At 43.2% G+C, this 12,892-nt stretch overlaps 1 protein-coding gene across 1 annotated transcript in view; it reads left to right on the top strand.

Annotated features, from left to right (window-relative positions):
* MPP4 (MAGUK p55 scaffold protein 4) overlaps positions 1-12,892 on the top strand; it is a 36,197-nt gene that overhangs the window by 19,962 nt on the left and 3,343 nt on the right. Inside the window, exons 13-19 of the mRNA XM_070580747.1 lie at positions 2,013-2,033; positions 3,363-3,377; positions 5,337-5,378; positions 7,520-7,690; positions 8,899-8,979; positions 11,970-12,063; positions 12,454-12,562. Coding sequence (XP_070436848.1) covers positions 2,013-2,033; positions 3,363-3,377; positions 5,337-5,378; positions 7,520-7,690; positions 8,899-8,979; positions 11,970-12,063; positions 12,454-12,562 — 533 coding nt within the window. The remainder of the gene's footprint in view (positions 1-2,012; positions 2,034-3,362; positions 3,378-5,336; positions 5,379-7,519; positions 7,691-8,898; positions 8,980-11,969; positions 12,064-12,453; positions 12,563-12,892) is intronic.

The following is a 12,892-nucleotide window of genomic DNA, read 5'->3' as shown; positions in this document are numbered from 1 at the left end:
TTTTGTTATTGTCTGATACCATCTTCTGGTAGATTCTAGTATAGATAAATAGTAGTGGATTCCAAATTTTCAAGAAATATATGAAAACTTTTTACGTTTCTGTTCTTAAATTTTTTTGGAAATTGGGAAAACATCTTTCAGATTTCATGGCAGAACTAAGGCGGGCTCAAGAATCACTAGGGTTTTTTAGGAGACTAGTTAGAGCGTCTTTAGTCTGATAGGTGAATTTGTCTTGGCTTATATGGGTTAATCTAGTTTTTAGAAATTAAAGAACAATATGAAATCCCTTTTTTTCCTTCTTCTTCTCCCCATAAGTCCCCCAGTACATAGTTGTATATTCTAGTTGTGGGTCCTTCTGGCTCTGCTATGTGGAACACAGCCTCAGCATGGCATGATGAGCAGTGCTAGGTCCACACCCAGGATCCAAACCAGTGAAACCCTGGGCCGCCGAAGCGGAACGTGCAAACTCAACCACTCGGCCATGGGACCAGCCCCTGAAATCTTTACATACTGGGGATTTTATATACTTCCCAGAACAACTACAGAATGATGCTTACACTATATTTCACCAAGTACACATTCTGTTTTTTTTTTTTTAACTTGCAGTAATATTCATTTCCTTTCTGTAATTTTAATTAAAGTTTTTATTAAGTACCACATTCACATATTTCAAAATTTGAAAACTACAAAAGTACATTCTGTGAAAGGTCCTCTTTCTCCCTGTTCCCCTGGTCAGTTTTCTTTCCTTAGGCAGTAAATGCTCTCAATGTCTTCTCTGTCCCTCCAGATATAGTCTGTGTGTATAAAAGCAATGATGCATTGGGGCCCGCCCCATGGCCTTGTGGTTAAGTTTGCTGCACTCGCTTCAGTGGCCCAGGTTCAGATGCTGGGTGTGGACCTACACCACTTGTTGGTGGCCATGCTGTGGCAGTGACCCACATACAAAATAGAGGAAGATCAGCACAAATGTTAGCTCAGTGTGAATCTTCCTCAAGCGAAAAAGAAAAAACGAGGAAGATAGGCAGCAGATGTTAGCTCAGGGCAAATCTTCCTCAAAAAAAAGCAATGATGTGTATTTTCTTCTCTTCTCCCCCACCCTCATTCTCACCTTTTTTTAAAACATGAGTGCATGTACTCTTTGATGATATGCTGTATACACTGTTCTGTTCCTGGCTTTTTTGTAGCATTGTATGTCTTGGAGATGATTCCATCTTAGTACATAAGGAGCTTCCTCATGTTTTTTTAAATAAGTTATTGTATGTTTATAGAATCACTTATTGGTAGCATTTGGGTTATGTCTCATCTTTCCTAGGATAAACAGTGACTAGCTTTATAAATATATGGTTTCACACATGTGAATCCACCTTAAATGCAGCATCACCTGACCCAAGGATGTGCACATTGGTAATGTCGCTTTATAGTTCAAATTGCTCTCCATATAAATTCTAGTTTCCTAATCCTTAAACTCAAAATGCCAACAAGGATTGTTTGAAGTGCTGAGTGAGTTGGTTTGTCTCAGACCTCTCGTCCCCTGAACCAGTCTACCCAGCCAGACCACTCACACGCTCTGGCTCCTTGCTGCACTCCCCTTGCTCAGGCACCCCCAGATCTTCAGGTAGGCGGCACCCCTCCTACATCTGCAAGCTCTCTGGCAGCCAAGCTGTGCAGTATCCAACAATCTGGAGGAGTTTCCCATGACACCCGACTTTTCCTGTCCCTCTGAGCCTCTTTTTTATTTTATTTATTCTCTTCTATTATTTCACTTATTTATTTTAAGCTCCTGCTGTACCCCTGCTTGTCATCACAGCCCAATAGCTTAATGCCATGTATCTCATTTAAGGCTTGTATATGCCATACAGACACCACTGACTTGGCCTTGATTTAGGAAAACGTTTTTCAAGGCAGTGTGTGTGCAGAAGCAGAGGGTCAGGGAATTAGACTGGTGAAATACAGACTCAGTGTGGATGGAAATGTAGTAACACTTGGTTTTTTGCCTCCATGGAAAACTACAGATGAAGAAACATTTGAATCTGGTAAGTAAAAAATGAGTATTTCATGCTGATTTTGAAATGTATATTCCAAATTTTGGTATAATTTACATACATATTTAGGGATATGATACAATAATTGTCTAAATACATCAACAGTAGAGTTGTAAGATACGGTAAATTTCACCTTAACCAGTACTTCCCTTTAGGGGCATTTTGGAACTCTGTGAAGGCAGTTTTTGGTTGTCACATTGACTGGGGGCACTGCTGGCCGTCGTTGGTAGGAGTCAGGACCACTAGACGTCCTGCAGTGTATGAGACCGTCCTGCGCAATCTTTCGAATGTCCTGCTCCTCACACTCATTACAAATAGAAGGCATACACAATAGTGACGTAAGTTTTCACGAAATGTAACATGGAAAACTCGGTGGTTTAGAAGATAGTCATTATGGAGAGAGACGTTTGAACAGATAAAAGACATTGCTTTGCAGTTATTGAATAAGTTATTCCGCGCATCTGTCTACTCCATACTGAGAGTAAATAACCTGGAGTGAGGTATCTGTGCTGAATTATTTTCGTTTTCTTTACCAGGTTATTTGTTATTGATAACACATGGTATCATCAAGTGTCTGTCCCTCAAAATCACGTTGACCTCTGTAGTAACAACATAGATCCCACAGAGTGTTTTTTAAAAACAGCAGCCTTTCGGGGTGTGTTGACGTTACTCACCTGCTTCCGAGTTCCAGCCTTGTGCTTCCTCCTGTTCTCCGTCCCCTCAGTCTGTAATTGCTCTGGCATATTGTCCCTACTTCAGTTGAGGCGATTTCCCTTTCTCTCATTATATGCGAACAAACCTTTGTGTTCATTCCGCCTGTCTTCAAGGGGCCAGCTGGAGATGGAAGCGTGTGACTGGACCCAGGGAGGGGTGAGGAATGAGGGCGCTCAGGCCAGAGGCTGCGGCAGCGCCTGCCCACGCATCTTCCACCCCTTCCTCCTCTTCACAGGAGCGCAGCCACATGGCCTCTGAGCAAAGGGAGGAGGCGCAAGTCAGTTGCCTTCCTGCAGTTTCTCCCTTTCAAGCTCCACTTTGTGCCAACCAAGTAGAGAGGAAACTTCGTGGATAAAAAGCCTTCAGGGAGAATAGAGATGCGCACCTGGCAGGAAAAGCTGTCCCCTGAGCTGCAGAGTCGGGTCACAGGAGTTTCTGAGGCCTCAGTTGTGTGTTGTTCTTGGCCAGGCCTCCCCTGACTTACAACTTCCCTAAGGGTGACGTGAATGCCTCATTTTGTCGTTTGTCTTTACTTGATGACTGACTTGATCTTCTCAAAATCTTAACTTTTTCCATGTCTGTTTCTGCACTTACCCAAATATCTAGAGGAACTTTCAGAAGGTAATTGTTTTTATTTCCTGGATAAGCCAAATAGAACTATGTTCAGGATCTTTCAGTGCCTCAAAATAAAGAATCGACAGGATAACTTTTAAGATAAGATATGACTTTTAAGGGTGAAATCAATGATGAACTATTCACCTTCAAAGAAAATATTTTAAAATGAACAATGAAAGTGAGTAAGCTTTATGAATATATCCCTAAGTAAACATTTCCTTTTAAACTTATTGACATATTTCAGTTAGAAAAATATGCTTATTTAGCAGAAGATGAAATTAATATTAGTGGGTTTTCTTTATATTTTAAAATGTGTATTTAAAAAAACCCCAAAAGGTAAGAAAAAAAAGATTGTATATGTCGGTTCATTCTATGAACAAATGCTCTTTATATATTTTTTCAATGATCAGAACAGAGTCATAAAAGTGAAGAATGGGGCTGGCCTGGTGGCGCAGCGGTTAAGTGCACACGTTTCTCTTCGGCGGCCCAGGGTTCACCAGCTCAGATCCAGGGTGCGGACATGGCACCACTTGGCAAAAGCCATGATGTGGCAGGCGTCCGATGTATAAAGTAGAGGAAGATGGGCATGGATGTTAGCTCAGGGCCAGTCTTCCTCAGCAAAAAGAGGAGGATTGGCAGCAGTTAGCTCAGGGCTAATCTTCCTCAAAAAAAAAAAAAAAGTGACAAGCAACATAGGTTAGTAAACAGTAATTTGAAAATGACTTTTTTTTTCTGGAGTTTATAGCAATTTTTCTGGACCCCACTGGAAGCAGAGACAGGAGTTGAAACAAGCCTTAGATGGTTCAGGCCCCTGGGCATGGTTTCCCTCACTTTTGTCTCTCAGATTCCTGGCCAGTCAGAAACAGTTGGCAGCCATAGAACAAATGTTAATTTTGTACAGAACAAACCATTTTTTCTTTTTTAAAGATTGGCACCTGACCTAACAACTGTTGCCAATCTTTTTTTTTTTTGTCTTTCTGCTTTTTCTCCCCAAATCCCCCCAGTATGTAGTTGTATGCCTTAGTTGTGGGTCCTTTTAGTTGTGGCATGTGGGATGCTGCCTCAGGATGACCTGATGAGCAGTGCCATGTGCACGCCCAGGATCTGAACCAGCGAAACCCTGGGCTGCCACAGCGAAGTGCGCAAACTTAACCACTCGGCCATGGGGCCGGCCCCAGAAGAAACCATTTTGTAATGGAGAAAATAAAAACACATTTCTGTCTTTTTTTTTTTTTAACATCTCTTTTCTTTTATTTTTTGGTGAGGAAGATTCACCCTGAGCTAACACCTATTGCCAATATTCCTCCTTTTTTTTTTTTTTTTTTGGCTTGAGGAAGATTAGCCCTGAGCTAACATCTGTGCCAGTCTTCCTCTATTTTGTATGTGGGTCACCACCACAGCATGGCTTGATGAGTGGTCTATGTCCACACCTGGAATCCGAACCTGCAAACCCTGGCCACTGCAGCAGAACGTACGAACTTAACCACTATGCCACAGGGCTGGCCCCTAAAAACACATTTCTAACAAAGGGATTAATTATAGGACCTGCAAAACACCTTAACCACAAGTTAAGGCCAAAGCCAGTTCATCTGTCTCTTTTTTTAAAATCAGTTTTCTTGTGGCATGTTTAAAAAAGCATACTCAATTTTTACGTTTTTGTTATGACTCAGTATCTTTCTCATAACTCTAAACAAGCCTAAAATAGCATTTTGTTCTCAGTCACACTAGACAGTATATTCAGTATATTGCTGAAATTCTGGAGTGTGTCTACACAGTCTGTGCATGTGAGAGGATGGGAAGCGCTCAGGACGTTCTTTAGTAAGCCACTCTAGGGTACATTCAGTTGGGCTGCTGTCCACTGACACAGTGTCACGTGAAGATCTGAAGATGATTTCATGCACCTGTTCTAAGTAAACTCCTCCTCCTCCTCCACATACGCTGCTCCTGCCTTTCTCTGTGTTCCAGACAAGGAGGAATTTGTCGGCTATGGCCAGAAGTTCTTTATCGGTAGGTGATGCTTAAGAAGAAGTGGGTCTTTGCCACTTGCTAAGTTACAGCCTGACACTCTTCTGAAAGCTTCTTTTGCTGATGGACATTTCCAAACTTATTCCTTCCTCTAGTTTCCCTCTATCCTTTTTTGGTGGGGGGGGGTCAATATTCTGATCTATTATTGATCATTCATTGTAATTGGTCTAGCTTACACTGGATATCTTTTATTTGTCAAACACAGATCTTTAATTTACTTCCACTCTGTTCCAAAATGTGTTTATCTTACTCTAGAGACCAATTCTCTGACTACTAATCTTAGTGTTATGGCCACATTTCCATCATCTGTCAACTGGGCGGAGCTTTCTGAAGGACTGGGCACCACTCATTAAAACCACGCTGGGCTTCCTCCTTCCATGAGACAGTGGGAGAAAAGCAGGGCTGCAGGGTCTGTAAAGTAGAGTGCGGTTCCCAGGCCTGGATGCATATTGGAACCATTGAGGGAGCTTTAAAAAAAACAGTGCCACCTATCTGTGTCCCTTCCAGAATAATTTAGCCCCAAAGCCATTAGTTAGGCGAGCAGGTGGGCATCTGCACAAAAGTGGAGAAGCAGCAGCCTGGGGTGGGGCATCAGAGCCTGTGCAGAGTGAAGAGGGCGTCTGTGCAGGGATGATGGCAAGCTGGCGTGGGTTGGCAGAGCCTGCCCAGTGAGTGAGGAGGGCAGTTGCCAACACTGGGGCTCTGATACGGCACAGCCTCTACAAAGATGCCCTCCTCACCTAGCCTGGGCTCTGACGCTGCCAGGCTGCTGATACTCACCGTCCCCACCTGCATAGGTGCTCTTGACGGACACAATAAGTAAATGTATGAGGATAATAAGAGTCAGGTTGCTCACCGCCAAGGAAGGGAGTTACATCTGGAAAGGGGGAAGGCTGGAATGGATCCCGTACTGTTAAATTGGCGTTGTAGCTGTTGATATAAATTCATGGTTTTCAACATAAATAGATACAGACATAGATGTAAGTGTGTGTATTTATATATGTATTATATATATATTATACATATACGTACATATATATACATACATGTGTGTGTGTGTGTGTATATATATATATATATGTTTGTATAACTCTACTATCTGAGAGGACCTGGGAGCCGCTCTGTAAGTACCAGAAAGCCCTGTGATTTGCTAGGCAGATTAAGCAGGATCGTAGGAGTTGGGAAGTCATGGCTAAGATGTCCAGCTCTACCACTGAGCACACAGTTGTGAGCGACCACATCACCTGTCTGGGTTAGTGTGTCCATCTGTGGGTAATAAGCCTGCTCCCATTTCCACGTGGCCCGAGCCACTGTCCTCTCTCCCCAGGACACTGCAGCAGCTTCCTAACCACCCTCCCTGGAGCCTGCAGCTCCTCCCCCTACAGTTTACACCCTCTCTCACCAACCAGAGCGCTTCTTCAGAAACATCAAGCACATCATGTCACGCTGTCTCTTGACTACCCCGTGGCCTCCCATCCCACTTTGACCACAATCCAACACTTGCCTGAGGCCCTGTGTGACCTCCTGGCCTCCTCTCCACCCCTACTCCCTACCTCTCTCCCTACTGTCACTGCCCTTCAGCTTCTTAGGCCTCCCAGCTCCTCCTCAAGCTCCCCAAGCCCGCTCCTTTCTCTGCACCTCTGCAGTTGCCGCTCCCTCAGCCTGCACTGCTGTGCCCCCCAGGTGCCTCCTTAGCTGGCTCCCTTCCTGCTCAGTGTCAACTTCTCAAAGACACCTAATGGAGCCTTCTATCTGAAGAAGCACCGGGGGACCTTCCACCCACTCGCCCTTCTTCTTAGCACTATTTTCGTTGTGGTTCGTTGTCTCTCCTCCCCCATGAGATGTCAATTTCCTGAGGCCGTGGGTTTGGTTTCGCGGACCGCTGTATCCCCAGCACCTGGTACAACGCCCGGCACACAGTGGGTGCTGAGGCCACCCAGGGGCATATGGGGCATTGTGTTATTCTTCCTTCATATCGCTTCCTGTCTTCTGACTTCAGACAGACGTGGCTCTGTGAACTAACACTTTCGGGTCACAGTCACTGCACGCTCCATCAGGTTGGGAGCAAGAAGTGCTCTCTCCTGCCCTGGATCTGACGTTCCGTGCGTTTCCACCCTCCCCAGCTGGTTTCCGCCGCAGCATGCGCCTCTGTCGCAGGAAGTCTCACCTCAGCCAGGTGCGCGCCAGCGTGTGCGGGGCCGGCAGCTGCCACGGCGCGGTGGGCGCCCCTTACGAGGAGGTGGTGAGGTACCAGCGCCGCCCTTCAGACAAGCACCGCCTCATAGTGCTCGTGGGTACGTCCCAGCAGGCTGCGCCTGCAGGCAAAGCTCTCCTAGATTCGGGGGCCTTGCACTGGGAGTAGTGGTAAAGGTGGAACTCTTTATGGAGCCCCATGTAAACACTTTAGAAAACAATAACACCTGTTTTATATGTGTTTATAAATAACACTTCATTGTATCATATTTTTCTTGTCTACAATGAATGTGGTATGTCATGATGTATATGGACTTGTAGGGTAACAAGCTGTATTATGATGAGGCTGTAATGGGATTTTTTGTGCCTGTTTAGAATTTGTTCTATATGCATAGATAAGTGTTCTCCCAGACTGGGTCACTGCTCTGTATTAGGAAAAAAAGCCCTTAAGTTTCATTTCCCTAAGAAATTTGTGACCATCTCCTTTAGAAACGTGTCTAAAATCTTCTAGAATGTATCTTTGATGCTAAAGCACAGGGCAAATACAGAGCTGGGGCGACCTGCTTTTGTGACTAAGATCTCCGCTGGTCCTTGCGGCAGTAGTGACCTGCCTCTTGCTGCCATCCTCTCTGTGTCTCTAGCTGTGACCAAGGCAGGCCCCTGCAGGGTGGAACAACATGCCTTCCAGCCAGGACCAGCTGCATAATTTGCAAGGCCCAGTGCAAAATGAAAATACAAGGGCCCTTTGCTCAAAAATTAAGAATTTCAACGTGGCCAGAGAAGAGTATTAAACCAAGCATAGGATCCTAAGCACGGGCCTTGTGTAACTGCACGGGTTCTGTGCCCATGAGGCCAACTTTGCCTCCAGTTGGACACGGGGATGTTGATTCAACCACCTGTCAGGAAATGTGCCCCCGAATTCTGTCAGTCACAGGACCCGTAACTGTGAAGGCTGATTTCTGGGTTGTGGTCTAGTAGAAACTTCGTTTGAAGAGGAAAGGTAGGTTGTCTCAGATTGCCTGAGATGAGGCCCGAGAATTCTCAGTGTCCAACATTAGGTGAAGTTTGCTGGGGTGACAGGTTCCTGCGGTTTCCTACCTCATTTCTGAATGTTGAGGAAGTGTGGTTTCTCCATGGTTCACCAGGGAAATTCCTAAGAGTTTTCTGGGGCTGTTCCAATTTGTGAGAAGAGAAGCTATGTAATTTCCCTCAAAACACTTGCTCTCAAGTTTCTTCAGTAGAAGGACTAAAATGATTTCACCCTATTATCCACATCTAACGATTTCTGTATGTGACTTTTTGTCTTTAGGACCTTCTGGTGTTGGAGTAAATGAACTGAGAAGACAACTTATTGAACTAAATCCTAACCATTTTCAAAGCGCTGTGCCACGTATGTCTAGTTCTTCTTTCCGAGAGGTTCACCTTTTGGTAAAATGTTCTTTGCCCCTGCAGATGCGCTGGTCTCACGGAACTGCGTCATACCATCTTTGTTGTAGAAATCTAAGACGCAAAGGACAGTCCTTAATATTGCTGACTGTATTTGTTTTAATAAAGGGGATTGATTTACTGGCGTGTAGCTAGCTAGGCTTTTAAAAAGCGGCTTTGTCTTTCTTCCATTTCTTAATCATCATTTAGATGACCTTTCAGGAAAACTAATATTTAGCAATGGTAGCTAACATTCGTTCAGTACTTACTATCTTCCTAGCACTGTGCTTGACTGTTTGATGCCTTATCTTATTTATTTTTTATTTAAAAATTTTAATATATGCATGTATAATTTTAAATAAATCTGTACATTTGATTATACCATCCATGGCAGGAAGAGTGTGTGGGTCTGGGTGCTTCCCTTTCACCTCAAGGCAAGAGAGCAATTTAGGGAAACCACCTAAAGAGCTTAATATGTGTTCCCTGCAGGTTGAAGGTCACAGAAGACAGGTGTCAGTATTATACCTGAAAAATCTGAAGGATGGGAGCTTAGAAGAGGTGGCCAATGGCTGCAGTTTGGGAGGTAGCTGGCCTTTTAGAGTCTGTCACAGCCAAAGAGTTGTGATGATTCCCAAGGACCAGATCTGAGGGGATAATGTAGGAGAAAGTCAGCCGAGGTTGTCTTAGTTCCTGCTCAAGATGAAGCCTCAGTAGGAGGCCAAAAGTGGAACCCCAGATACCTCAGGGTGTGGAAGAAATCACAAATGACGAGCTGGAATAGAGATGGGTTTGAGATACTCAGTAGTTGTGGTAGTGGTGTTTGCAAAATAACCCAATACATCCTCTAGGAGAGAAAGAGCCAGATTTAAACATCTGCCAAGTCTAAAAAGAGCCAGAAGAAGCCAGCATCAGCATCAGCATCAGTCACATAAGGATTTTCCTGCCCTGTTTCCTCTCCTCTCTCTCTGCACGCTAGCCTTGAGGAATTATAAAACTGGGGGAGGACAGCAGAAATGCAGTGAAAGAGGGGAGAAGAAACGGACCATCCTCCCTGTCCTGAGTTCTGGCTTCTCCGACTGCCAGCTTCCCTGGGTGCAGCAGGTCTGAGACAGATGTGGGGAAGAGAGGCATGAAATAAACATGAAGTTCATAATTTTGATTACTAATGGGAATGGAATTTTAATTATTAAATTGAGGCTGAGTTTTGTGGCATGAATGGTTGTAGACTTTTTTTAAAACCTGCGAGTAGTCAGAAGATTCATAGGAACTGCTAGATTTTCATCCAGGGCCACGGGTAGGTCTTACCCACAGAAGGGCAATGGGAGGCATAAAAAGTTGCTTTATGATCACCTTCCATAGGTTGTGCTTTCCAAGTACTGTTAACATGTGTAAGAATGGGCATTAATCTCAAAAACAAAAACTACAGAAGAAATCATTTTTCAATAATAAAAATGCCCACAGAACATAGAAGAATTATAAGGAGTGTGGATAACCATCATCCAAAGTGAGAAAATGTTGCCCATATTTTGCTTTTTAAATTGAGTGAACAGTTTTGGGCTTACAATGAATATCTCAAGTTATGCACCAATTCACAGACTTTAACCTGCTGTGTAAAATACAGTCCACTAGAAGCCAAGGAGAAGCCGTCATCCGAGGTTTATGTTAACACAATTTACTGTCACCTGAGAGCCATAGTGTTTCACTAAGAGTTTTTTCAGTACAAAGCTATAGAAGTGGCATGACTATAGGAACTCTAGGGAGCTGAAGAGAGGCTTACCTAAAGAAAAAACAAAAATTACTCCCAAATGATATTTGGTTTTTGTGCCTCTTGAATGTCCATAACTCCTTTTATCATTTAGGGCCCTTTCCAAGCTCCTACTTGATCATTTCCATGTGTTAATATCATCAGGTATTGATCTATTTCATCCTTAAACTTTGTCAAAAGCAAATACACAAATTTTTGATGAATAAAGAGGATTTGTTGCAAAGAAGGTTAAGGGACTAGCAGCTTTGCAGTATGTATATACAGGACACAGAGTTGGGACTGTATCTTATTCATCTTTGTGTTCTAAGAACCTCACACAATGGCTGGAACATAAGCACAGTACATGTTAGTTGAATAAATGGATGAGCAGACAAGAATCACTGTTAGGTATTCAGTGAACTGCTAGGTTCTAAAACAGGTACTATTTAAGTTGAAGAATCTCTAACCTAAGTGGTCATATCAAAGAGTCAGACTGACTCCAGACTCCACGAGTCCTTCCCTTCTGAAGATCCCTAAAACCGATCGCCATCTCACTTGGATATGAATGCACCTGGGCAGGATGGCAGACTGTCACGGGCTCTCTCCATTCCGAATCTGAGACAAGCTGGTGTAGTAGAAAGCTTTAGTCTAGGAGGAGTCAGAACACCGAGGTTCTTGTTTTCAACTTTGCTTTTCCTTAGTCTTATGTATGTAATTTAGTTACTCTCTAAAAGCTTCGGTTACTTATCAGTAAACTATAGATAATAACAGTCCACCTAGCTAGCAGTGTGAGGGACGAAACGAGATCTTGGGAAATTCACTATCTGAACATGAGCCACTGCTGCTGTTGCTACCTGGGGGCCTGCAGGCATCTTAGGGTTCATGCATAACTCATTACTGCCTGTTTTGAAGTAAGAGCAGGTGTTCCCTTAGGATGTCCCTCTCCTGGCTGAATACCTAATACCTTCTTGTCTATCTACTCTGTGAGCACTTAATAAAGGCTTATAGATTAACCGATTTTGATTTGAGAACTTCTACTTTCTTATCACCAATTCAGGCTCCCTCTTTTTGGTTCTGGCATTTTATTTATCTATGTTTATGTATTCATTTACTTATTTTGATTGGACACCTTTATCCAAATGCATATTGGTAATAAATCAAAACATTTTGAAGATTCTAAAACCTTTTTTAAAATTCCCTCTTTTTGATAGATACTACTCGTTCCAAAAAGAGTTATGAAATCAATGGACGCGAGTACCACTATGTGTCAAAGGAAGCATTTGAAAGCCTCGTGTATAGTCACAGGTAAGCTAGATGGTCGGAATCTGATTCTCGCCTCTGGAGTTTGACATTCAGATTAGATTCCCTATTTAATACATATTCCAAAGCTTCTGACTGAGGTAATTTCTTCTTGTTTCTGAAGAATTAAGCAAGGAAATGTAAATTGATATATTAGTACATGAAATCACTGGGTTCAGAGAGGGAGCACAATTGAGTTGAAAATTTTAGAGAAATTGGAGGAGTTAAGTACTAAATCTCCTAATATTTTTTTATCCTGTCGAATATCCACTAATTCTTTTTGTGCTAGTAAAGTCCACATAGTTTATTCTATTCGGTTGTAGTTTATCTTCACGTTACTACTGATAGTATTTTACTTGTAGAAAGAATTCTTGTTTCTTTGTCCCTCTCTTGCAGGATGCTCGAGTACGGTGAGTACAAAGGCCACCTATATGGCACCAGCGTGGATGCTGTTCAAGAAGTTCTCAATGAAGGAAAGATCTGTGTCATGGACTTAGAGCCCCAGGTGGGTCGGCAGTGGAATATTTCCCATCTCCCCAAAATAGTGAATGCATGTCATCCGTTTTGTGTACATGCTGTAGGCTGTAGGTGAGACATTTTATTCTGTTAGCCTTTTAAGGATAAGACCACTTCCCATATCTAAAAGCCAGGATCTTAAATGAAGGATCAGTTGCCAATATCTTGTCTTGGAGAAGAAATCCAGTTTCTCAGACATAAAAACAGAACTGAGCGAGTGCCATAAAAAAACCTGGAATCTTCTTTGACCTTGATCACAAAGGCAGCAAGGCAACTTCTTGTGGTGGGAATAAGATGTTGCTTTACACAGAAGGTGATG

The sequence above is a fragment of the Equus przewalskii genome, chromosome 17 (genome assembly GCF_037783145.1).
Source record: "Equus przewalskii isolate Varuska chromosome 17, EquPr2, whole genome shotgun sequence".
NCBI lineage: Eukaryota > Metazoa > Chordata > Mammalia > Perissodactyla > Equidae > Equus > Equus przewalskii.
Note: the sequence above shows the minus strand (reverse complement) of the source record. Positions and strands in the feature narration are given on the sequence as shown.